Genomic DNA, 22,907 nt, shown 5'->3' with positions numbered 1-22,907 from the left:
CAAAAGTCTGAAATTCAGTTTGATACCAGTTCCAGCTATTCTCAAGTGTGTTCTGTATAATACCAGATCTTTGACATGCTTCTTAAAGAAGTTCTTCCCAGGATCTCTTACCCTTTGAAATAGAATGGAGGGACCTGGAGAGTGTTATGCTAAGCAAAATAAGCCAGTCAGAGAAAGATAAGTAGCACATGATCTCACTCATATGTAGAATTTAATGAGCAAAATAAACTGATAAAAAAATAGATCCAGAGAAAGAAGCATGGAACAAACCTCAGAGGGAAGGCGGGCGTGGGTGGGTGGGAAGAGATTAACCAAAGAATTTATATGCATACTAGGGGCCCGTTTTGCAGAAAGATTCCTGCAAGACTTCCGGCAGGCTTCCCTCCCGCCACCTGCCACCTCTCCTGCCACCCCACCTCTCCTGCTGCAGCGGGCGGGGCGGGCGGGGCGTGCCCCACCCCACCCGCCCAGCCCTGCCTCGCCCTCGGCCACTGCTGCTGCCCCTGACACCTCCTTGGCCGCACACGCCGCTGCCACCAGCTGCACGCCCCGCCCCGCCGCCGCGCCTGCCACCGCCGCCCGCGCTTTCCCTCCAGCAGCTGCCTTGCTTTCCACTTTCCCTCCCTCTTCCTTTTATGCTGTCTTCAGTCTTCACTCCTCCCTCCCTCAGCGTATGCAAATTAACCGCCATCTTGGTTGTGTTAATTTGCATACTTGCCCTGATTGGCTGGTGGGCATGGCTTGGGCGTAGCGAAGGTGCGGTCAATTTGCACATTACTCTTTTATTAGGTAGGATAGGTATAACCCATGGACACGGACAATAGTGTGGTGGAGGCCTGGGGGAGGTGTGGGGTGGAGTGGGTAAATGGGAAAAAAAGGGGACATCTGTAATACTTTCAATAATAAAGATAAATTTTAAAAAGACTAGATGGTAAGGAATAAAAAAGGAATATCTAAAAAATAATAATGATAAAGGAGCTCTTCCCAGAGGCTGGAAGTTAGTATGCATTGGAGATGTTTATATATCCTGGGCAATAAACAAGAATAAAGGACTCACAGGGCATCACTATGACCAGCTGAGTCCCTACCCTCTGGCAGGTGGGCCAGGGTTCAGCCAGGATGGTGGGGCTCTGAAGCCAAGGCTGAGGAAAGATCCCTGCCCCAGAGCCTCCTCACTGGCCACACTGTTTATTTGAGATGGTCCCTGAGCAGGGGAGCAGGGAGCTCTGCATTGGTCAGGAAGATAAGTCCTTAAGGTGGGAAAGCTACACCATTGAGAGGCAAAGGCCAGAGAAGAGTCAGTGAATGTAGAGAGAGGGGTTCCACCGAGAGACCAATGCCTGGAAGAGGCACATGGGGGTGGGGTGGGGTCATAGTTAGGGTAAGAAGTCTTCATCTTTTCACAACCATCAGCAACTCCACTTGGTTAGATTTCACTTCTATATCCCAAGAAACCAGAAACAACAATCAGAAAGGCTATATGCACCCCATGTTCATAGCAGCACAATTTACAATAGCTAAGATTTGGAAACAGCCTAAGTGCCCATCAGCAGATGAATGGGTTAAAAAACTGTGGTACATCTACACAATGGAATACTATGCTGCTATAAAAAAGAAGGAACTTTCACCATTTGCAACAGCATGGATGGAACTGGAGAGCTTTATGCTAAGTGAAATAAACCAGTTGGAGAAAGATAAATATCACACGATCTCACTCATATGTGGGATATAATGATCAACATAATTTGATGAACAAGAATAGATTCAGAGACAAATGGTAGGGGAGGAGGGGTTAGAGAGCAACTAAAGGACTTGTATGCATGCATATTAGCATAACCAATGGACACAGACACTGGGGCGGTGGTGGCTTGCCCAGGGTGGGAATGGCTGGGGGGTGGGGGGTGGGGGTGGGGTCAATTGGGGAAAAAGGAGACATATGTAAAACTTTAGACAAAAAAAAAAAAAAGTTGTTTAATAGGTTGCTCTGGCTGATACAGACCCTGATATTGATCAAATCTTTTAATTCTTTTTTTTTTTATTGTTGTTAATCCTCACCTGAGGATATTTTTTTCCATTGATTTTTAGAGAGAGTGGAAGGGATGGGGAGAGACAGAGAAACATCGATGTGAGAGAGACACATTGATTGGTTGCCTCCCACACACAACCCGACTTGGGCCCAGAATTGAGCCTGCAACCTAGGTATGTGCCCTTCACTAGAATCGAACCCGAGACCCTTCAGTTCATGGGCTGATGTTCTAACCACCGAGAAAACAGGCTAGGGCTTAAATTTCTCAAATCTTGATGAGAAGGAGTAGGGTGGGAATACAGCCAAAATACATGTTATTCAATGTCTTTCAAGCTAAAGTTATTCAGTATTCTCTTCAGCAAATACTGTTTATTTGAGCAAAATTGTAAGCTTGGAGATGAAGCTGGGTAGGGAGAACAAGTCTATCCATTTTCTTGGGGGAAGCTGTGAAATTACCCTTAACCTGAATACAGATGTTGAATCATCCCAGTTTGCAGATATGTACTGCTGTGTTTAAGCTGGGTTGGTCTCTAAGTCTTTTTGCCCTTCTTCTGGGGTTGGGGAAGGTGGAGCAGGTGGAGTGGCTAGAAAAAATGCTCTCCCTGTCATGGTGGACCAGAGCTGGGACTGAAGTTGTCCCTGAGGGGAGGGCGAAAGTTTTGCTAGAGCCGGGTGACTCCTTGTGTTGAGGATGAGAGGAGAGAAGCTAAAGGAGCTGTTTAGGTGAGATTTCTAGTTGAAGTTGTTGTGCTTTTGGAAACGAGGTGACAGAGCAGCATAGAGCGGGGAGATGCTCTTGTCCCTGTCTCTACATGGGCCTCAGAAGCCTCTCTGGTATCTCGGGGTGTGGTGGCTTCAGAAATACCAGGAAACAGCCCCTTATGCAGAAACCCTCAAGCACTGAAAACTATGAAAGCGAGGCTCCTTCGAGGGGGTGGGGCCAGAGCTAGAGAGGAAGGATGTGGCCCATGCGTAGTGGACCCTGGAAGGGCTGGGTAAGAGGACTACCGCACAGGGGTTTCAGGCATAATGCTAGAAGGGATTTAGAATTGCCATTTGAGATAACAATATAAGGGTGACTTAATCAGTACACCAGGATGGTGAACAGTGTACATAGTACTCAATTTTACTTAAATAACTTGACAGTAAGGATCTGGCAAATATAAAGTCTCTCCCTCTGCATGGCTCTAAACATGAAGATAGTAGGTACTCTGAGAATTAATCAAGCACCCAGTTCAGCTGGGACGCATTGTCACTCTCTCTAAATCCACAATATAATTCCAATTTCAACTTAAAAATTCACAATTACCTATTGTTCCTTCAGCTAAACAGCTGTAGCATTTCACTCCTGACAACGCATATTCCCAATCAGGTTAGTTAAGTACTTCCAGTCCATCCAAAGGGAGCTTTGGAGTAGCAAGGTCAGCCAGGGTGGTCATGTTTGGATTCCCAAGGAATGAAGAAACTAAAATCACTTGGTGAGACAGGGAGGAATTTCTTTACAGGGGTATTACCTCTATGTGCTCTGCTCCACATTTTTTTTTTTTTTCATATCAAAGCACTGAAACAAATAACAGAAGCTTTTCTATATTTCCCTCTGCAGGAAGGAAGCCGGAGGAGACAACTGCACTAGTTAACAGTTAACCTGACTGCATGCTGAATGCCCTAAATTCCCCTTCATGAATGCCTCTAGATAGAAAAAGGTTCAGTGATTCGATTAGGCTTTCTACAACAAACCCCAGAGAATCAGAATACACAAAGGAGAATTTAGACAGAAAAGATCACTCACAATACATGCATGGAATGTAGTAGCCTCCGGCGATAATTTATTTATCTCTCAGCATCCTAGCTACTTTAGTTCCTTAGCTCTGGTGGGCGGGAGCATGGGGGATAAATCTCTACAAGGGAGGGTAGAACCTCCATCTTCGACAATACATGAACACTAGATGGCACCCATAATCTTAACACAGAGTAGAAAGCTGATTGCCTTTTCTTTAGAGGCAAGTATGCCGACTACCCTGTAGGAAAACAGTCTGTTAGGGGAACTATAAAAATAAAACATTTCCCACTGCTGGTGTCCTGTGAGGTGCTCCTTAGTGAGGGTTTGGTGGTCAAATCTGTTTGGGAGGAATCATATACTTTATCTGCCTCTAAGGAGATTCCCAATGAACACTGGTAACAGATGTAATTGAGAAGTTTTTCAGTGAAGAAACTTGGTACCAGGGTACCCTTTCTCTTAATAGCACTCTAATGCAATCCTGCTGTTTCATATTTTGGGAAATGCTGATCTAGTCCAAGCTCTGTCCCAAAGAAGGAATGGCTCAAACTACCTCAAGAGGTCTTCCTTATACAAGGTTACCTGACACTCTTTAAAAAGCATCTGGCACATTCTTAATGGAGAGTTGTTAGTAGAAATATGACATGCTAAGTATTTTGTCTCTTCTCTTTCCTCAGTATGTTATAACCACATATCTCTATCTCTATCTCTATCTCTATCTCTATCTCTATCTCTATCTCTATCTCTATCTCTACTCATGCACATCTTACCTTATAATAGACAAATATGCAAATTGACCGCACCCTCGCTACGCCCAAGCCACGCCCACCAACCAAGCCATGCTCATCAACCACGCCCACCAGGAAACCCTTGCAGGGACGCTGGGCCTTGGGCGCCAGCGGGGTGCCTGCTCCAATCGCAGGGACGCTGGGATGCGGCAGAGCCCAAGGCCACTGCCCAGGGCCAAGCCGGGACCCTGAAAGAAGGTAGAAGGCGGTGGCCACAGCCAAGGCCTGGGTCCCCGGTGCCCACAGAAAACTGGTGCAGGCAGCCAGGTGAATGAAGGTCTATTGCACGAATCTTCGTGCAAACGGGCTACTAGTATTAGCTATATTGACATATCTGCTTTTAGGCTGTGAACATTTTGAGGATATTTATCTCAGAACCTGGCACATAGTTAAGCCATTAGTAAAATAAATAAACTAGGAAGATTCTATAATTTGTGTGGGAAAATACTTCTGGAAAATAGAAATGGACATTATGCTCCTGATCAGAAAGGTAACTGCCTATTATATAAGTCTCTTCTCCATAAAGACTAATTGAGAGTAGAGACCTACCTTCCAGTTCTTTCCCTGGGGATTCTATTTTTATTCTCTATACTACATTACTGTTAGCATAACTTGTTTGCAATTAACCTTATATGACCTAGTAATATGTATTGAATTTTTATTTAAGTTGATTACTATTCATAGTTTTTGTTCTTGTATTTTCCAGGAAGGCATATCTTGTCCTGATATGTCCAGTGTAAGCAGTAGATGCAAAATATTCTTCCTACACATTTCATTGTTAATCATTCTATTCTTACAGTTTTATTTTCATATTGTAATGTTTGAGCTTCTCAAACCTGTTTATTCTTTTCTCAAGGTGTTAACCAATGAAATTCCAATACCGAGCCTTGAAACTAGCTGCTGTCCAGCCACAGTTTAAATAATTTTCACAAAGTTAAAAAGGAGGACTGTCCCCCTTCCTTTCCACTTACAAAAGGGCAGGTAACAGTTTCATCATTGAACTATTTCTTACAAATGTTGTACATGTAAAAAGATATATCTGAACTTCAGATTGTTTTGCTCTGTGAACTATATCTCTAAAAAGACTATATAATTCCAATTGGTTGCATCATGTGGTCCTGACAATAATATTTAAATGGGTACAACTACTTTTGAAAGTAGAAATACTTGTTAGTTTTCTTTAATGAGCCATAAGAAGATTATTAGCTCATCCCTTTTTCTACCACAGACATAGAGATTAAAATGAATAAAACCTGCAGCTTAGGGGATTTCTCATTTAAACAGAGCTGAGTAGTCTAATGACATCTCTGTGCCTCAGTTTTCTTCATTATTAAAATGAGCATAATAAGACATGGGGCTGTTTGTTATAAAGTTAAATTAGTTATAATAGTTGACAGACTCAAAAGTGCCACATAAATATTAGCTCTTTCTAGTTCTGTGTGCTCCTGAGTGTGGTGTGTACACAGAGCAGTGTGTACTAAGAAGAGCGGAACGAGACCATTGACAGGTTTTGAAGAGAGATTGTGTTGTAGGGAGAAAACACACACACTGATTTGGGGTCAGAAGACCTCATTTTGAGTTCAACATCACATTCAGTAGCTGCAGAGTTTTGAACAAAACATGTAGCCTTTCCGAGTCCCCTTTCTCTGATGTGGAAAGTGAGAGTAACAATAACCTGTCTTGATCCTTAGAATTTCTTTTAAGATCCTCCAAATTAATGCATGTGAAAAAGCTTTGTATCTGGGAACACACTATGATGATGTGAATGCTGATTGTAATAAAAGGATAAGTGGATTCTCATTCTACAGATTTTGAGCCAGGAAAATGAGGATACATTAGTATGTCCTAGATAGAATTTTAGAGTTCATCTCTCAGGCTACAGTGACTTTTTAAAGCATCATCATATTTATTCAAAACTTTTTCATTCAATAAACATTGTTTTTTTGAGAGACTGCTAAGCACCAGGCACTTTGCTAAATGTCAAGGATACAAACTCATATAAGATAGAGAATTTGCTTTCATGGAGCTTTTTCTACTTAGTACAGAAAGAAAGATGTAAATTAATATAGGCAGTAAGGTTTAATACTGTATGTTAAACCTTATCATTGTATCTTATATATCATTTAAGTATAGAAGAAGTAGATGGGGGAAGTAGTTGAAGGGGTGATGTTCAGTTCTTGGATGATAGAACAAGGTTGGGGCCTTTCCTTATTCCTTCCATACTCAGTCCTCCCAGACACCTGCTAGCTGATGACTGAACAAAGGTACACATGTGTGGGAGAACCATATGACACATAAGGCAAGATCACTGAACACTTTGCTCAGGTCAGCTGACTATGTTATATAGGTAAGTTGTGTGTGTGTTTGGGCGGGGGGATGGAATAATGGCTAACAAATATAAGGTTGCTTGGAAAATTCTAGCTATAAGCTATAACTACAAAACAAAAGCAAATTTTTCTAAGTACATGATAAAAAACCATACTAAGTGCTTCACTGAGTTATGAACCATAACCTCAGTCATAAGAAGTTGGCTCCTTATGTAATTCCCCATTATTAGTTGCATGAGTACCAACATTTCAGTGTAGACATAAATACTCACAATGGATTTAACTACCTATCATAAAGCTTGTACCAGCTTAATGTAGTGGAAAGAAGCAGTCATTAAATATTTGAGTAAAAGGAAGGACGTGGAGAAGAAAGGAGGAAGAAAGGAAAGAGGAAGAAAAGAAATGAAGAAAGTGGTAAAGGAGAGAGGGAAGACGTAATGGGTATTAGAACTGAATGTTTAAACCCTTGACTCTCTCAAGTTACATAAACTTTGACAAGTTATTTAACCTCTCTGAACCTTATTCTCTTCATCTGAACATGGGGCAATACTTTTCAGGGTAATTGTGAGAATTAAAAATTACTTTTATAACATTTTTGTTAAATAATGAGTGTTCAATAACTTGTTGTTGGTAATTCTTGCATTTAGGTAAATGGTGATGCTGCTACCACTTATTAATGTCACCAAATTGTGGATAGCATTATGTTATGCATTTTCTTGCATAGTTGTATGCACAAAACTATACATATTATAAAGGTGCAGTTTTTAGAATAGAATCCTGGATTTGTAAAAAAAAAAAAAAAAGCATTAAAAATATAAATAATTACCTTAAAGAGGCATGTTTCTCAATGTTCAATTGGATGCACATATTCTAAGAAAATCTAAATAAAAACACTAGCCCCTTTACCTATATCTAAGGAAGAAACAAACAGCAAGCACCTGAACACCATTTAAACTGTAACATGTACCTGAAGCCATGATGCTCTCATCATTTTCTTTTGTAATTAAGGTGCTTTTGGAGTCATAACTGAAAGTCATTTTTTTTTCTTGGATGGTGGGAATGAAGATTAAAGAGAAATACTCACGGATAGGATCTGGTCTCCTCTCTGGAGCTCTCCACTCAGGTCTGCTGGTCCACCGGCCAGAATGAAGGACACAAAAATACCTTCTCCGTCTTCCCCGCCCACAATGTTGAAGCCCAGGCCAGTGGAGCCTTTGTGCAGCACCACCTTGCGGGGCTCCCTGCAGAAACAAGCGGAGAACACAGCTCATAGGCGGCCCGATCAAGACTTAGAGGGCTTTTGCTTTCACTGAGATAGGAGATACCAGCAATTCACTGACTTCGCTTCCTGAAATGAGATAGAGCTGCACATCAAGAAAGATGTTACTATCAGGGGAAGTACTGAATTCCTCACTGAAATAAGTGCCAAAATACCATGCAAAGCCATTTCTTAATTCCAAAACATTTCCTTAAACTAGCCTTACTTTCACTTTACCATTGTTTAAAACGTCTGCTTTTGTATTGCGCACCAGATAGTACTCGGTAGGATGGATGTATCCAAAAAGAGAGAGAAAACTTGGGGAGCAAGAAACTAGACTGACTAGGCCAGACATGAAAGATCTTACAGAGTTAATTAAAATTTACTCTGTAGGTAGTAGGGACTTGTTGGAAGACGTTGAGGTACCAAGAATAATTATGATGGGAGGCAGGAAAATCAGTTAGGATGTTGACCAAGTGACCCAGGTTCCAGGCAGTGACAGCCTAAACCAGTGATGGCAAACCTATGACACGCGTGTCAGCACTGACACGCATAGCCATTTCTGATGACACGCGGCCGCATGCCGAGGATGAAACATTTGCTGCTCCTGAGGATGAAACATTTGCGACTAGAGTCTTGGAGTTAGTTTTTTCCTCAAAGTGACACACTACCCGAGTTATGCTCAGTTTTTTGGCGAAGTTTGACACACCAAGCTCAAAAGGTTGCCCATCACTGGCCTAAACAATGGTGATGGACAAGGACCCAGACATTGGGGGACGAGGGGAGTAAGATCATCTAAATAAATCACAAAAGGGGAAGGAAAGGTAGTGAGTCCCAGGGTGAATGTGATTTTTACAAGTTTCAGTTTCAGATAATGTTGGCACATCCATGTGGAGATGTTTGGAAGCAGTCGGACACACAGGATAGGGTTTGGGTCCTTACATGCGGATTTGAGGTCATCAATAAAAAGAGAAAAGATCATATTTTGAGCCAACAGTTCACTGAGATTGTGGAGAGGCCAGGAAATTATGGAATATTAAGATTGTAAGGGATCATAGAAGGCATCTAGTTCTATTTTTTTTTTATATATATTTTATTGATTTTTCACAGAGAGGAAGAGAGAGGGATAGAGAGTTAGAAACATCGATGATAGAGAAACATCGATCAGCTGCCTCTTGCACAACCCCTACTGGGGATGTGCCCGCAACCAAGGTACATGCCCTCGACCGGAATCGAACCTGGGACCTTTCAGTCCGCAGGCCGACGCTCTATCCGCTGAGCCAAACCGGTTTCGGCTAGTTCTATTTTCTATGTAAGTAGTTTTAAGAAATGTATTCTGCAAGCCTTAGGTTTGACCAATGTGCCCTTTGTTATTTTTGATTTTTTTGTTAATCCTCACCTGAGGATATTTTTCCATTGATTTTTAGGGAGAGTGGGAGAGAGAGGGAAAGACAGAGAGAAACATCGATGTGAGGGAAACACATTGATTGGTTGCTTACTGAACGAGCCCTGTAGGTCAGAAATCTGGTTGCTTGTCTAAGTCATCTGTTTGGAATTTCACAAGGCTAAAATCAATGTGTCAGCCGGGCCACGCTCTATTGGGAAGCTTCGGGGAAAATCCACTTCCATATCATTCAGGCTGTTGGCAGAATCCAGCTTCTTCAGTTTCTTGTGGTTAGTAGGACTGCATGAGTTGGGGTTTTCCAGAGAAACAGAACCAATAGGAGATATAAGGGATTTTATTACGAGGAATTGGCTCATGCAGCCATAGATGCTGAGAAGGATCTACAGGTGGCAAGTTGGAGCCCCAAGGGAGCTGATGATGGAAGTTTCCGTTCAAGTCCCAGTCTGAAGTCAGGAGAGCATTATCCCAGCTCAAAGACAGTGAGAAAGAGAAAGAGAACGTTTTTTTCTTACTATGCTTTTTTGTGCTATTCAGGCCCTCTATGGGTTGGTTGGGGTCACCCAAATTAGACAGGGCAATCTGCTTCAGTCCATATGCTAATCCAGATGTTAATCTCATCTAGGAATACCTTCACACCACCTAGTTCTGCCTCTCTGCTGCCTGATGGGAGTGCAAGTCCAGCTCTGTTTGGCCCACTGACACCATCCAGTGGAGGGGGTGGGGGGCATCTCAAAACTGCCTCTCCAGGCTGTCTCTGGTGGGGTCAGAACTCTAGCTATTGTATAGTGTACTAGCACTGTAAGGGTCAGGGGATACTTGTCCCTTTGGTGTTTGGCTGGAGTCGGGCTACTATTATCAAAAGTTTCCCTGTTCTATTAGCCCACCCTTGCCCCAGGCTTTTGGTATAGGAGCAGGCTCTTCTTTTTTTAAAAAAAAAATATTTGTTTTTTGTTTTTGTTTTTTTAAAATATATTTTTATTGATTTCAGAGAGGAAGGGAGAGGGAGAGAGAGATAGAAACATCAATGATGAGAGAAAATCATTGATTAGCTGCCTCCTGTATGTCCCCCAACCGGGGATCGAGTCCACAACCTGGGCATGTGCCCTGACCAGGAATGGAACCATGACCACTAAGCCGGGCTAATTTTATTTTTAATTAAGAGGCTGGAATTAGAAAGATATTGGAATACCCTATTTTGGCTGGAGCCAGAAGTCTGGATCTGAACACAATTTGAGGATAGGGGTCAACAAGGTTTTGATGAAGAGTTACTGTAGAAATCTCCCTTTTCCTGAGTATAAAAAACACTCTTAGTGAATCCAATGAGATTCAAGCTATACATAGTAAACATACTAGTAGATACTAGTATAGAGAAGGGGGCTATTATGACTCTAATGTTTATCCATGTGCTAGACATTGTGCTTGATGCTTTCTTTGCATCATCCCATTTATTCCTCAAAGCAGTCATTGGAAGGAGGTTCACTGATGTCTGTGACTGCTTTGAAACTGATCCAAAAGAAATGGTTAATTGATAGATGGATCGGTAACCTTACAGCAAGTGTAGTAACATGTTCATAGTGGAATCTAGGTTGTGCATTGTAGTAAAAGTCTTCAAACTTTTATTTGTGTTTGAAAATTTTTATATAAAATCTTAAGAAAAATCATCAACCCAATGAAGACATTATTACAACTTTTTAAATTAGTGAAATGAAATGCTTGCCCAAGTTTTTACTGTTTCTTAAGTTGTAAAGGTAAGATTAAAACACAGATTCTGACTCAAAATCTCTGAGTCTAGAGCATGATCTATTCCAGAGACTGCAAATCAGCAAGCTGAAGGTTTAATCTGACCTACTGTGTTTACAAATTTTTGAATTAGTTGCTTATTTTTAAAATTAGAAAAAAATTGCCTAAAGTATGGATTTATGGCTTCATATGGAATTAGACATTCTATCAACACTGACTCTCAAACTTGTTGCATAGCAACCATTGGCTAGAGCAGGGTCCTCTTTAGAGCGGCATTTATTCTCTAGTGTGCCATCATCTCACCTCTCTCATGTTTCTCAGACAAAAAAGCTGTCAGTTGCACCTCATGTACACTTCTTGCAAAGTTAAGAAGAAAGTGGAGTATCTTGTACTGATGCTTCTATCAAAAATGGGAAAGTTAAAAGCTTTATGGTACTAGAAAAATGGGAGAGACTATCATTCCTTTGGAAGTAAGAATTATCCTTACTTGCTTACTATGCAAAGGGACTCTGCAGAAAGAATACAGCTTTAAAAGAGTATTGTGGCCTGGCCAGTGTGGCTCAGTGGTTGAGCATCGACCTATGGACCAAGAGGTCATGGTTCAATTCCTGGTCAGGGCATATGCCCAGGTTGTGGGCTCAATCCCCAGTGTAGGGGTGTGCAGGAGGCAGTTGATCAATGATTCTCTCTCATCATTGATGTTTCTCTCTCTCTCTCTCTCTCTCTCTCTCTCTCTCTCTCTCCCTCCCTCCCTTCCTCTCTGAAATATATATTTAGAAAACAAAAAAAGAACATTGTGAAACCTCATTCCCCATAACTTCTCTGTTACTTACGTGGGCTATTTTGTTAGTGACCTCTGCACTTTCGTATATTGCTTCCTATTTGTATGGACATAAAGCATGTAATTATTGAGTGACAGTAGGTTTTATGTATTTTACCTGGACCTCATTTATTCAAATGATCTGAACAAGTCTTTACACCCAATTATTTGGAATTTTCTTAACCTGTGAGATTTAAATGTCTTTTTAAAAATACAATTTTATATTGTAGTGAATTATGATGCTTATTTTATTTTTTTATTTATTTTTTAATATATTTTATTGATTTTTTTACAGAGAGGAAGAGAGAGGGATAGAGAGTTAGAAACATCGATGAGAGAGAAACATCGATCAGCTGCCTCTTGCACACTCCCTACTGGGGATGTGCCCGCAACCAAGGTACATGCCCTTGACCGGGAATCGAACCCGGGATCCTTCAGTCCGCAGGCTGATGCTCTATCCATTGAGCCAAACCGGTTTCGGCTATGATGCTTATTTTAATAATGGGGAGAAATAACAAAGAAATAAATCTGTAAAATAATATGTAAATATAATGTCCTAAGCACACTCCAAATGATTTACCTTTTCTAATTTAAATTCCTTATGCTGAGGACTGATTATATTAAAGTGCAGATTTTAATTTTTTTCATTTATTTTTTCCTGTTAGAAAATAAAAACCCTGTGAAGTATTAGAAGTTTTATTTTATTAATACTTAGATAAGTCAACTTGTCTATGCTAGTTGAGCTTAGACACATAGTTAATAAATATTAGATCTAGTTCCTTTTTTGATTATTTTAATATTTATTTTTTAGAGCAGTTTTAGTTTCATAGTATCAGAGGAAGGTACAGAGATTTCTCATATAGCCTCTGCTTTCACACATGCATAACCCTCTACCCATTATCAACATCCCCCACAAGAGTGGTACATTTGTTGCAACTGTTGAACCTACAGGACACATCATTATCACCCAAAGTCCATAGGGTTCACTCTTGGTGTCATACATTCTATGGCCTTGGACAACTGTATAATGCCATGTATCCACCATTATAGAATCATACAAAATAGTTTCACCGTCCTAAAAAAAATTCCCCATGCTTCATGTATTCATCTCCCTCTCCACACAACCCCTGGTAACTACTAATCTTTTTATTATTTTCATAGTTTTGCTTTTTTCCAGAATGCCATAGGGTTGGAATCACACAGTATGTTGCCTTTTCAGATTGGCTTCTTTCATTTGGTAATAGGAATTTAAGGTTCCTTCATGTTTTTTCATGGCTTGATAGGTCATTTCTTTTTATCCCTGAACAATATTCCATTGTCTGGATGTGTCACAGTTGATTTATCCACTCACCTCCCAAAGGACATCTTGGTTATTTCGAAGTTTGAGCAATTACGAATGAAGCTGCTATAAACACTGACGTGCAGGTTTTTGTGAGGATGTGATTTTTTTCAACTTCTTTGGGTAAATGCCAAGGAGCATGATTGCTAGATCATATAGTAAGAATATGTTTAGTTTTATGAGAAACTGCCAGACTGTCTTCCAAAGTGGCTGTACCAGTTTGTATTCCCACCAGCAATGAGTGAGAGTTTCTCACCAGCACCTGGTGTCAGTGTTCTAGATTTTGACCATTGTAAAACGAGCGCAGTGGTATCTCATTGTTTTGACAGAGCTTGTCTCTTTACCGCAAGTAAAATGTTTTGTCCATTAAATGGAGAGAGAACTTAATAAAAATTAAAAGAACTAAACTAAAATGTATTTTATATAATCCAGAGGAAAACCTGAAATTTTAAAAAGGAATACAATATCCTATATAATAAAAGCCTAATATGCAAATCGACCAAATGGCGGAACAATGGGTGGAACGACTGGTTGCTATGACATGCACTGACCACCAGGGGGCAGATGCTCAACACAGGAGCATCCCCCAGCCCACAGGCCCCAGGCCAGCCAAGGAGGGTGCCAGCAGGGGGCCCTCGATTGCCCCACTGATCGCCCTGCAGAGGGAGGCAACTGGCAGCAGTGGGGGGTGGGGTGGGTGCGAGGCCAGCGAGTGGGCAGTGCGAGGCTGGCCAAGGTGGCCCCCCCCCATCGTCCCACTGGTTGCCCCACAGATCAGCCCTGATTGCCGGCCAGGCCTAGGGACCCTACCTGTACACGCGTTTCGTGCACCGGGCCTCTAGTATTTATAAAATACAGTTTCCAGAATTATTGACACTCACAGATTCACTTTAACTTCCCCTAGCTTCCATCATTTGAACCATGCACTTTAATATTTCATCCTATGTTGCCTTGTATTAGTCTCTCTCTGAATGTCATGATATCCACCCCAACCTATCTGTCCCCTCTATTTCAAGCCTACACTCTTAGGATAGCCTCCTAATTGAAATGTCTTTGATTCCAGTTTCAATGTTCCAAACATATTGTCTCTATTGAAATGCATATCTGATTTTCTTAGTTTCCTGTTTAAATGTCTCCAGCCATCCTATACTCCAGCCATATCAAACTCCTCGTGTTCCCCTGAGTTTGACATGTTGCTCCATATGTCCATTCCTTGGCTTAAGCCATCCTAAAACTCAGCTCAAGTGCTACTTCTCTGACTCCCCAGGTACAGGTGATCACTTGCTCCTTGGGGACACATTGTGTCTTGTCCACATAACTTTATTGTGGTATTTATCATGCACTGCAGTGATTATTTGCTCTTGCATGTGTCTCTCTCAATAATCTGTGAACTTTGGGAACCCAGGCACCAGCATTTCCCCAATTGTAATAGGATGACTGACAAATAACAGTAATTCAGAAAATAGCTATTAAATGAATGAATGAACTCCCACAAAGATTTAGACCTCATTTTGCTCTTTACTTCAAATTATCCATAGGTATCTGCAGGTTCCACATCCATAGATTCAACCAACTGGGCAAGTTTGGTTAGATCTGTGGATGCAGAATTTGTGGATGCAGAGGGCTGACTGTATAAATATTTATGCAAATATTGTTCCTTTTTGCTAGATTTTTAAAAATGGTTTTTAAATTGAGTTTTAGAGAGAAAGAGAGGAAGGGAGAGACAGAGAAAGGGAGAGTGAGAGAGAGAAACATTGATGTGAGAGTGAAACATCAATTGGCTGCTTCTTGCATGCCTCCCACCTGGGATCGAGCCTGCAACCTAGGCATGTGCCCTAACCAGGAATTGAATCGGTAACCTTTTGGTGCATGGAACAATGCCCAACCAATTGTGTCACATGAACCAGAGCCTTTTTTATAGATTTTAACCAAAAATGGCATCTAAAGTCCACAGGGATAGGACTGATAACACTAATGAGTGAAGCAGGCTGAGTAGGGATGGTAGCAAATTGGGGAATATATTCCATTTAAATGGTTGCTTCTGCTCAACTCTGGATCATTCGAGTAGGAACACCAACTAGTATTGCCAGATTCTCCAATTTCTAAAGATATGGGAGGAATCTAGATTTTTATGTGAATTTTCCAGAATTTTAAGTTGACAATGATAAAAAAATTAAAGTTATGGCGCTGGATCCCAACATGTCAGTAGTGGATCTAGCTACGGGATGCCAGTGAGCCAGTGGGCACTCTGATAGCATTATTTGATGTCACTTTCATGTTTGTCTCCTCCATGGTGCTCAGCATGGCACTTGGTTCATGGTAGGTCTCTGTAACTTTAACTTGATTTAGTATTCCATTCTCAGCACCACCTCTGTTCTTCCTGTTCAAGTTTTCTCATCTGGAATATTCCGTTCCTTGATCTTATCCCCTCCCCACTCCGCTTTGTCTTATTTCCCTCCCTTTTATATTAGACTGCTCAAGGTCCACTTTCTTCATAATGGCCCATCCCAAAGATTTTGAGCTACAGCTCTCACTTCTGCATGTTTATTGCCTGGGCCAATGACTTTGGGTCTGGTAAATATAATGCCCTACATTTCCATGAACTGTTCTGTGTGTGAGGTCATTGTAGCCTCTGGTGAGGTTATAATCTATTGAAGATATGGTATCCTCATATCTTCTAGGTATCCCCAATACACCCAGAAGACTGCTCAATAAACACATGATGACTGAATAAATGAGTGCACACCACCAGTTTATAAAGAACTGCAATACCTTTATTATTGAAATGATTTGGGCTCCAATTTACTCTGTTATTTATCATCCAGGATTCAGGTGACTTAGGGGTCCATTACTAGTCATTATTATACATCATAACATATAGATTGTGGAACAAAATTCTAACTCTCACTCTTCATTCAGGATGAAGCTTAAGGATCATGATTTTCTGGAAGCCATCCCTGACACTCTCCTTAATCGCCCCATTCTAGTCTGGGTTAGTGCCTCTTCTAGCATTCTCTCCATGTATCTATCATAACTCTTACTACACGATTGATTTACTTGTCTCCTTCTCCAGCTACAGTGATCAATTAGGGAGCAGGGATCATACCATTTGCTTTTGTATCCACTACTAGTAGGTACTATCTACTAATTTCAGTTTTCATATTAGATTTTAAGTATGGTCTCTATAGAAGATGGAAACTGGTTACTCAGAATATGATTTTAAAAAACAACAGCCCAAGTGCCCATCAGTAGATGAAATAAAAAAAAAAAAAGGCTGTGGTATATTTACACCATGGACTACTATGAAGCAGTAAAAAAGAGGGATTTCTTACCCTTTGAGACAGCATGGAGGGACCTGGAGAATATTATACTAAGTGAAGTAAGTCAGTTAGAGAAAGACAAGTATCATACGATCTCATTCAAATGTGGAATCTAATGAACAAAATAAACTGATGAACGAAATAGATCCAGAGACATAGAAGCATGGAACAGACCGTAGAATCTTAGAGGAAAGGTGGGGTGGGTGGGAAGATCAACCAAAGAACTTGTATGCATAACCCATGAACATGGACAACGGTGGTGAAGGCCTGGGATGGGGACAGGGGTGGGGGCCATCTAGAAGGGGTCAATGGGGGGAAAAGGAGGACATATGTAATACTTTCAACAATAAAGATTTAAAAACAAAAAGGAAAAACCCCCACCAATTCATCTATCTACTTAAAACATATTTTATTCATCCATCCAACCTGTCAATATACAGCCTCTATGAAGTATCTACTTTGTGTCAGGCACTGTGACTACAAAGATTACAGAGCCTGGGGTGAGAGGAGCCAGATGTGAACAGTTGTAAAAGCCCAGGTGTGGGACTCATCCAGAAACGTGTGTGCAATAAGCTAAAGTAGCCAAGAGCAAAGAACAACCGGTCTTCCTCTAAAAAAGGTTTCCTTTTTCTTCTCACCTGGATGAAATTTGCTACACTCATTTAAGCAGTTTTATTTTTCTCTCTAATGTGATGTAAAAAGGCTTTATAATTATAAAACCCTTGGATGCTGAACAACTGGAGAGGTGCCAGCCTGACTTGCTCCCAGCTGTAGCAGATCTGCAGCAGCATAATCTTGTTTAGCGGGAGTCTCGGAGGATGCTCTAAGCAGGCTGGGATGTTTTCAGAAGCAGGATGCTATGGGCTAATTCTGTCTCTTTAAACCAGATGGCTTAAAGAGGGGTCAAGATTTAAAAAGGGAAGTGACTACTTAAATCTGAAGGCTTTCTCATGGCCATTAGTGGGATGTTCCGTGAGCTTTGAACCTCTGGTCAACTCCCCAAACATCCATGGAGAGAGGCTGTGTGTTGCAATGGGAAGTAAGCTATGAAAATGTGTCTAGTTGTCTTTCTAAAATACACACCTGATCATGCTACTGTCCTGCTCAAAAGCCTTCCAGGGATCTCTATGCCAACAGGATAAATCTGCCAAATGGCTAGAAATAGAATCTCAATATATACTCAATGTAAACTTCTAGCATGACATTCAAAGTTCCTCATCATTTCACTTTCACCTACTTCCCCAATGCTTAACTTCACTGTGCTCCCTGGCACCCCATGTTCCAGGCACATAAAGTTGCCAACTACAGCTCCTCATACCAGGTTGTTCCTTGTCTTAATGTCTTTTCTCAGGCTGTTTCTCTTTGATTAAAATGATGAGTTTCTCCTTCTGTCCTCACCTATCTAATGAACTTCTACTTGGCCTCCAAGACTAAGGCTGGGTGCTGTCTCCTTCTCTCTGCTGCCCCATGCTCCCCTGCCTCTAGACAGACTTAATACTTCTTTTTTTAAAAAATACTTTTTTTTTTTAATTGATTTCAGAGAGGAAGGAAGAGGGAGAGAGAGATAGAAACATCAATGATGAGAGAAAAATCATTGATCAGCTGCCTCCTGCACGCCCCCTACTGGGGATTGAGCTCTCAACTCAAGAATGTGCCCTTGACCGGAATGGAACGGAGGGCCATTCAGTCCGCAGGCTGACACTCTATCCATTGAGCAAAACCAGCTAGGGCCTGAATATTTCTTTTTTGAAAACACATTGTCTTTTCACTGGTCATACCACTATTGTTGTCTCTCTTGTTCTGAATAACTTTATATATCAGTCTGTTAATCAGTATGGTCCTCTAGGATACAGACTATGGTTTATGTGTTCTTGTAATTTTGGAAACTTGTACAGGCTGAGCTTATGAGAGACACACAAAAACACAAAATATATTACATGAATAGAAAATACAAGTGAGGGTTTGGAAGAAATGATACTGAATTCTAATTCCATCTCTAGAGATTTGTGAGAACCCAAGAATGCTCTCTGTGGGACAGGTTCCTTGTTTGGGCAGTAACTTGGCAAGGAATTATGTTTGCCTTATGGGGGAGTGATACTATTCAGTTAAGACAATGAGTTAAAAGCATTTGGAAAGCAAAAACGTATTAAAGGAAAGTATACATTGAGTTTCTATTTCTAGCCATTTGGCAGATTAGATGTCCTAAAAACCCTTTTCATTACAAAGCAGCTAAACTTCTGAATAGAATACTTACAAAATACTGTTAAATGACTGGCTAAGCTTGCACATCACTAAGAGAAATCCTCAGTGGCTGAAGATAAAGTGGAAATACAAGTTCATGGACGCAAAACTCTGGGGGGTGAGGGCATGTATGGGTATGGGGTGGGGTGGGGCAATGGTAAGATATGTACACATATAATACCTCAATAAAAAAAAGTAAAAAAAAAAAAAGGTTAAGCCCTAAAAAAAAAAAATAAACACAAGTTCAGAGAAGAAAGCCAGTACTGGGACTAGCAGTGGACTAAAGAGTTCCTACAGGCAGCAAAGAGGTAGTATTCCAGTGGCCAGAGTGGATAGTGGCACGAAGAATAGGACCATGTAAGCCCAGAGGTGGAGGTCAGATCAAAGACCCATGCCGAAATCAGGACCCTGAAAAGCTGTACCTTAAACAAATGGTTAAAGCAAAAATATTAGCCCCTCAACATATCTGATCTGACTTTGGCTCAAGTCATGTTAAACAGGGCATATTTAAATGTGGAAGAAGTTTTACTTCAGAAATAGAATTCATAAAACTTGACAAATTGGGAAAGGAAAAGAGGGAGGGAGAGTTTTCCTGGGTGCCAGGAGGAAGAGCTTGCAGGGTATCTCCAGCACTGTGCGGTGGAGGTGCTCACCAGCCCAGCTCCAGGTCGCTGATAGGGATGTGCTTGTTGATTGGGACAACTCATGAGATGGGTTCATCTGGCCATCCTACCTCAATGACAGAAGCCATAAAGGTCATCTGGTTGGCTGATTTCCCTCTCTCAGAGTTCAGGCCCATCAAGCCACCTGTTAATTAAATCATGGTTTTCCACAGTGCCTTTGCTAATGGGAGTGGATGTACTAATTAGCACAGACTGTTATTGTGGGCAGATATATTTCCCATTGTAAATTAATAACTTGGCATTATGGCATATGAGCTTAATTATCCCTGGATACACTGACAAAAATTGAGTTTCAGAGCAGGCAGACCTAAGACCCTCATCCAGTATGGCGATAACCCAATAAGGGACTGTTACCAACTGAGGTCATACAAAAAGGGCCAGCTAGTCTCCCTGGGCTCTCTCATCTTCATTTCTCTATAAATGCAACTGCAGTGATGTGAACAATGCTGTTGAGGAAAAGAACAGTAATAGGAGATGAAAGAGACATTTCAGCAGGATAAGTAGATGCACATTAGTACATGTTGAAGAAGGTGGTGGCTTAGGGGCCAATCACAGAAGGCTTCAAAGATGCTGATTGATTGTGACTGATGTCTTATATCTACAGGACATAAGGCCTCAGAAGACTGTAGTATTTAATATTCATATTCAAATCATTAATTTCATCAATTAGTCCAATAATAACTGAAGCAGATTATTAGAAATCGCATAGATACATAAAGATAAAGTGGTTTTGTTGAACTGCTGTTATGAGGACATGATAAGATAATATACAGGAAATTGGCATTACAAAGGAGGATCTATGCTCTAGACATTATGCAATAGGGAATAGGCTGACTTCAGCAAAATGGTCGCAACACAGATATTGAGTATATAGTAAATATATTGTGATTGGTACTTTGTGAGATAAAAAGAACTCTATTAGATGGGGATAGTATGGTGTTCTGTGATATCAGGAAATACTAGGTAGGACATTGGAACTAGAGAGATCATATCAATTAATAGCTGACTAACCTTGTTGGAATTTTTTGATGTCTTATTTTTTCAGCTGTAAATTGTGAACAGTAATGTCTATCTTAAGACATGGTGAGGATGGATTGAAATAATATATAAAGTACTAGAATTACACAGCAAGTGCTCAATAAGTGCTAACACTTCTTTCCCCTTTAGGGAAATATGGCCATTGGAAAACAAATAGACATACAAAAAATAATAAACAAACAATGCAAGACCAAATATGCCAAGTACCAAATGATTGCTATGAACAGTGAGAAATTTCTGTTTTAAAGAAAAAAAAAATTAAGTCATGGAGAAGACAGAATCTGAGTTAGATCTTGATGGATGGGTGGAAACTGGTTAAGTGGAAAGGAAAGTAGATGGTATTTCAGTAGGTGGCATGAACCCAGGGCCAGAGGGGAGCAAATGCAAGATGTGTTTGGAGAACAGGGAGTTTCACAGCTTGAATGGAGTGCAGGGTGTGTGTCAAGGAAAATGAGAAGACCAAGACAGATGGGGAAGGAACATAGACGTCAAGCTAAGGAATTCAAAGTTTATACTTGGACAATGTGAAGGCACTGAATGTTTCTGCCCCCAGGGGAGACTCGGTGCATGTAGCAACTTCTGTTTGTGAGCCTAAGTGTTTGTCATATTGTGCTGTTTCTACAACTTCCCAAGTTTGCCTGCAGGGAGCTGAAGTACGCGTTCTAAAGGTCTCCACAGACATCCCTGCTGCAGAGCGAGGGGCTTTGGTTGAGGCTGTAACAAATACCATTAGCTTTAATTGCCAAAATCCAGTCTGCAACCTTTGTAAAAAAAAAAAAAAAGTCTCAGCTTCTCTCTGGACGAAATCTCAGAATCAGTTACATGTTTGAGAACATACAATATTCTTGGTAAAATAAATCAAATAAATAAGTAGAAATAAACTATACAAACATAAATCAACTATAGATTTGTATCAATCTAGTCTTGATTAGTTTGATTTTGAAATATTTGGAGTTTTTTCTTATTCACATATCAAATATGATAGCCATGTTTCATCTCAATTTGCTTTTGACTAAATTCCTCCAAAAGACAAATAAGGAAGCAGTTAAGTATTGCTCTCACTTTTTTTTTTTTTTAATTTCTTTATTGATTAAGGTGTCACATATTTGTCCTCATCCCCCCATTCCCATCCCACCCCTCTCCCCACGCATGCCCCAATCCCCTGTTGAACTTAACCGTTGGATAGGCTTATATGCATGCATACAGGTCCTTTGGTTGAACTCTCCCCCTCCCCCCCACCCTCCCCCTACCCTCCCCTATCCTCCCTCTGAGGCCCGATAGTCCGATCGATGCCTCCTTGCTTCTGGTTCTGTTCTTGTTCCTCAGTCTATGTTGTTCATCATTTCCCCTAGATGAGCGAGATCATATGTCACTAGATATATACTAATAAGAACTGAATGTGAGACGAGCAATAATAGTTATGCTGACAGGCAAATAAATCAATCTGTAGCGAGCTTCCCCCTGGACCAACAGTTCTTTTGAGACCCAATTTCGATGTCCAGTAGTTCCTTATGTGTACATGTCAGCACTGACCCCTCAGCTCTGGATGGTGGACAAATGGTGGTAATGGAGGTCCGACTCCCTCTGGTTTGGTCTCGGCCGAACCCAGGGGCACGGCATCACCCGGACTAAGGGGCACGTGGCCTCACCCATACCCAAGGGGCGCGTGGTCTCACCCGGGCCTGGGACCCAGCCTCACCCGGATGGATCCAGGGGCGCACAGCCTCACCCGGACCCAGGATCTGGCTTCACCCGTACCCAGGGACGCTTGGCCTCTCCCAGACCCAGGGGCACGTGGCCTCACCCGGGCTTAGTTGCACAAGGCCTCACCTGGATCCAGGGACACATGGTCTCTCCCGGACCCAGGGACGCTTGGCCTCTCCCAGACCCAGGGCCACTTGGGCTCACCCGGGCCTAGGTGCACGAGGCCTCATCCGGATCCAGGGACGCATGGTCTCACCCGGACCCAGGGACGCTTGGCCTCTCCCAGACCCAGGGGCACGTGGCCTCACCCGGGCCTAGGTGCACGAGGCCTCACCCGGATCCAGGGACACATGGTCTCCCCCGGACCCAGGGATGCTTGGCCTCTCCCAGACCCAGGGCCACTTGGGCTCACCCGGGCCTAGGTGCACGAGGCCTCACCCG

General features: G+C 41.6%; 1 protein-coding gene across 11 annotated transcripts in view; it reads right to left on the bottom strand.

Moving 5' to 3' along the window:
* Nucleotides 1-22,907, bottom strand: part of DLG2 (discs large MAGUK scaffold protein 2) — a 1,173,098-nt gene that overhangs the window by 326,291 nt on the left and 823,900 nt on the right. For all 11 annotated transcript variants that reach the window (XM_054725747.1, XM_054725750.1, XM_028128522.2 and 8 more), the window contains one exon: nucleotides 8,003-8,159. In XM_054725747.1, the coding sequence (XP_054581722.1) occupies nucleotides 8,003-8,159 (157 nt within the window). The remainder of the gene's footprint in view (nucleotides 1-8,002; nucleotides 8,160-22,907) is intronic.

The sequence above is a fragment of the Eptesicus fuscus genome, chromosome 13 (genome assembly GCF_027574615.1).
Source record: "Eptesicus fuscus isolate TK198812 chromosome 13, DD_ASM_mEF_20220401, whole genome shotgun sequence".
Lineage (NCBI taxonomy): Eukaryota > Metazoa > Chordata > Mammalia > Chiroptera > Vespertilionidae > Eptesicus > Eptesicus fuscus.
Note: the sequence above shows the minus strand (reverse complement) of the source record. Positions and strands in the feature narration are given on the sequence as shown.